The sequence below is a fragment of the Crocodylus porosus genome, unplaced genomic scaffold, assembly GCF_001723895.1.
Source record: "Crocodylus porosus isolate Cpor-Errol unplaced genomic scaffold, CroPor_comp1, whole genome shotgun sequence".
NCBI classification, from domain to species: Eukaryota; Metazoa; Chordata; order Crocodylia; family Crocodylidae; genus Crocodylus; species Crocodylus porosus.
In genome coordinates this window covers 38290077-38293599 of record NW_017728931.1, presented here as the reverse complement: position 1 = coordinate 38293599, position 3523 = coordinate 38290077, and the positions used below count along the sequence as shown (strand labels likewise).

Sequence of the window (3523 nt, the reverse complement as noted above, 5' to 3'; positions counted from 1 at the left end):
GGGTGAGCAGCCCAGCAGCTGATCCTCAAGCCAGCAGCAAAACCAGAAGTGCACTTCCACCAGCACTTCCAGTTTCGCGGCTGGTGGTTCCAGGGGGTGCACAGCCGACTTCAGGGGGTGCACATGCACCCCCTACGCGTCACCAGTGCGAACTGCAACAGAGTCTATTGGCCTCATCAGTCATCTGTTGACCCCCAAATAAGATAATCATGAAAGACAATCATCCTTGACTGCGAGGGATTGCCAAAGAAAAATAAACAACTTATGCTTAGTCACTAAAGCCTGTCAGGACTTTAAACTATGTATTAGGTCAGCATTAAAGAGAGAATTTGAAAGTATAAGTCCCCCTGCTTTAGAAGAAGCACAAGAGGCATGCTTACAATGTAGTTCACTATATACTAAAAACTAAGAAAGCTTACACATCTCAGATTCAGTTAGTCTGTATGGTATAGCTCTACCCTGACTTTTCCCTTACTTCAGGCTAACATGATTATCTCTCTCTACCAAGAACTATAAAACAACACTGTATTTTGTAAGGCAAAATCATTCTTGCTCGTCTTAGAGTTATCCTTTAAAAGCAATTAGTTAACAAATCTAAATGTACAGATTCATACAAAGCTAGCTGAAAAATGGAGAAGAAACACTGAGTTAATTTCATGCTGCATCCTCATTATTTTTTACTTTTAGAAAGATAATACCTTTTTGTTTTAAATAAAATAAAACAAGAAAGCTGAAATCTAATATGCAAGCAAGAAAGGCTTTTCACTGAAAAAAAGTATTACCAACAGGAAACACTGCTTGGAGAAAAAACCCAGCATGAAAATTCAAGAAAGTAAAAATAGTTAACTTCCTCAAAAAGAGTTGACTGGACTTGTGTATAAATGGAAACACTCCATGTACATAAAAAAAAAAAAGTTACTGTATGCTTAGTCTCCTCCCCATGCCCATCTAGATCACTTGAGCTTTAACTTGTACCTCTAGCATTATTAACTATCATTGAAAATCTCTTGAATTGCTATTCATTTCAGAAAGAAAAGGCTTTATCTTTGTTAATTCAAGTGGGCACTTGAAGACAAAAGGAAGGATTCCAAACCAGTGGAAGAATTTGCCATCAGATCTGCGTGGCTGGCACTATGCCTGAAGAGCAGCACAAAGCATAAAAGGAAAGCTGTGAATGAAGTAAATATTTCAGTCATAGTTATCACATACATGCTTGTGCACCACACCACCTCTCTCCCCAACCTCTACACACACACACACACACACACAGTAACCAATAAGGTAGAGCTTAAAGTCTGGGCTTGCATCACCACCTAGTGGAGAAAGAACCTGGTGATTTAGTTTTGCTCTATTACTTTATTTCTAGTCAGACATAGCAAATAAGCTGGTATGCTCTGGACTGATAATCAAGGCATTTTGCACATCTTGTAAGAAAAGAAATTTTGCTAAGAACAATTTGCAAGAAACTTAGCCCAGTTTTTGCAGACGTGGTCAGCGAAAGACTCCTGTTCTAATATGCCTTCTACTGACAAACAGAAGGTTAATTGCCAAGATCTGTTGCACAAACTCAGTCACCAAATGAGGACTTAATGTGACTGTTCATATCTGTTCTAGGTCTCTGACTACTAGCTAGCAGATCTGGTTTTGCACTTACATGGCCACATGCTCGACAATGATGCCTTCTCCTTGTCAGTGCATTGAAGGGCTCCTTGCATTTCATGCACATTGTTACTTCATTGTCTCTGATCCATCTTGGCGCTCTCTTCCCAAGCTCAGCATTCTGAAAAGGGGGGAAAAAAAGGCCAATTGTGCAGTATTTTTAGTACCGAAAATAATTATTCTCTTCCTCTGGAAAGGAAATGTTCAAGCTACAATTGAAATCTGAGACAGCAATAACTAACAAAGAAAGCAGTCAAAAACAGAAACCATTGCAGAAAAAGGCACTCCAGCATTCATTCAAGAAAGAATGGGCATGGTTTGGCAACATCTACGGAAACGGTTGACCAGCAAAATGATCACTTTGTAATTCCACTGCTTTAATCCTAACTCTGGACATACAGCTTCTGCCAACCTCCTGTAATGCACCATTTGCAATCAGAAATGGACAAAGCAGGCACTGGCATTACAAAGTAAAGTAACCCAACTTACAGAAACTTCAGCGGGCATGTCCTCATATTCTTTTGCAATAGCATTTCTGAAGGTTTCATTCCTCTGCTGAAAAGCTTCTATGGTATTCTGAAGAGCCTGCAAATGCAATAGATAAGCGTCTCACAAATACTATTTAACAGATTCTCCAAAATTAAACTGCTCATTAACAAAAGGAGGCAAAATAAGAACTGTGATCAACAACTGATTAGATTACAAATTATCTTCTTTTCATATTATATACCACAGCCACAGGCTCAAAGAGAAAACCATTGAAAGAATTAAAGTTAAGAATGTAGATTTGTTCACCTTTATCCATTCTTCTTTATCCTGTGCAGAACTAAAAAGAAAAGAAATAAAAATAGGCATATTAATTCAAAACTAGTTCAAGAAACATTAGTTTGTGATGGCTAATGAATGGAGGAATAATTTACTACAGAATCTAAGATGTATAATGGTCCCAGCCTATTTAAGAATCCAGCAATGCTCAAAATGGTGCACTTAAAAGTAGCTTAGGAGTTCTGGCTTCAAGACTGATGACTGCACTGTTCAAATCTACAGGATTTTTCCATAATGGTAAGCAGATAAAGCGCTAATTTATCCACAAGACACAACCAAACAAAAAAACCCTACAAACCACAGTAACTTTTCTATGGTACTTGGAAGCATGCTATTACCAGGAATTACAATTGCTAGTTTCATTCTCAGTGCCTGTTTAATCCTTGCAGAAGGCAGGGTAGAGTTGTATTTTATAGACTGACCAAATCAGAGAGCCATAAGCTTTTGTAAGGAACAACTTAATCAGATGTTATGAACGGACTGCAAGGAGCAGATCTATATAGAAAGCAGTGATTTGAATAAAAAGGATAGGGAAGAGGGAAGGAAAAAGGAGGGGGCAATGCTGAGAGAGGCAAAAGTGGGTAGAAGACAAAAAAAAAATAACAGTTAATCCACTGAGACCCACAGGGGTTATGAAAGATAATCCAGACAACGAGATAAAACCCCACAGTCTCTGCAGTCCTCTACCAACATCATTTACATCACCACCTGCTTACAGGGCCTTTCTGCTGTGTATACTGGACAGATGGGGTAATCCTCACATGAAAGAATGAACAAACACAGATTCGACATCAATTCTAAAAAGACAACCATGCCTGTGGCTCTCAGAACACTTTAGCTTCTCTGGCTAACGTGCTTTAAAAAAAACAACTTGAACTCAAAATTGTGGAACAAGAAATCATCCAGACTCGGGCAGGGTCACTTGGAAGAACTGGATGAGGTGGTGCAGGGTCACTTGGAAGAACTTTGATGAGGTGGTGCAGGGTCACTTGGAAGAACTGGATGCCTTTAAGTCGGCAGGCCCGGATGAGCTCCATCC

At 39.3% G+C, this 3523-nt stretch overlaps 1 protein-coding gene across 3 annotated transcripts in view; it reads right to left on the bottom strand.

Annotated features, from left to right (window-relative positions):
* FGD4 (FYVE, RhoGEF and PH domain containing 4) overlaps positions 1-3523 on the bottom strand; it is a 199028-nt gene that overhangs the window by 11396 nt on the left and 184109 nt on the right. For all 3 annotated transcript variants that reach the window (XM_019544638.1, XM_019544640.1, XM_019544639.1), the window contains exons 12-14: positions 2455-2485; positions 2149-2244; positions 1655-1780 (exon numbers count right to left, since the gene is read on the bottom strand). In XM_019544638.1, the coding sequence (XP_019400183.1) occupies positions 1655-1780; positions 2149-2244; positions 2455-2485 (253 nt within the window). The remainder of the gene's footprint in view (positions 1-1654; positions 1781-2148; positions 2245-2454; positions 2486-3523) is intronic.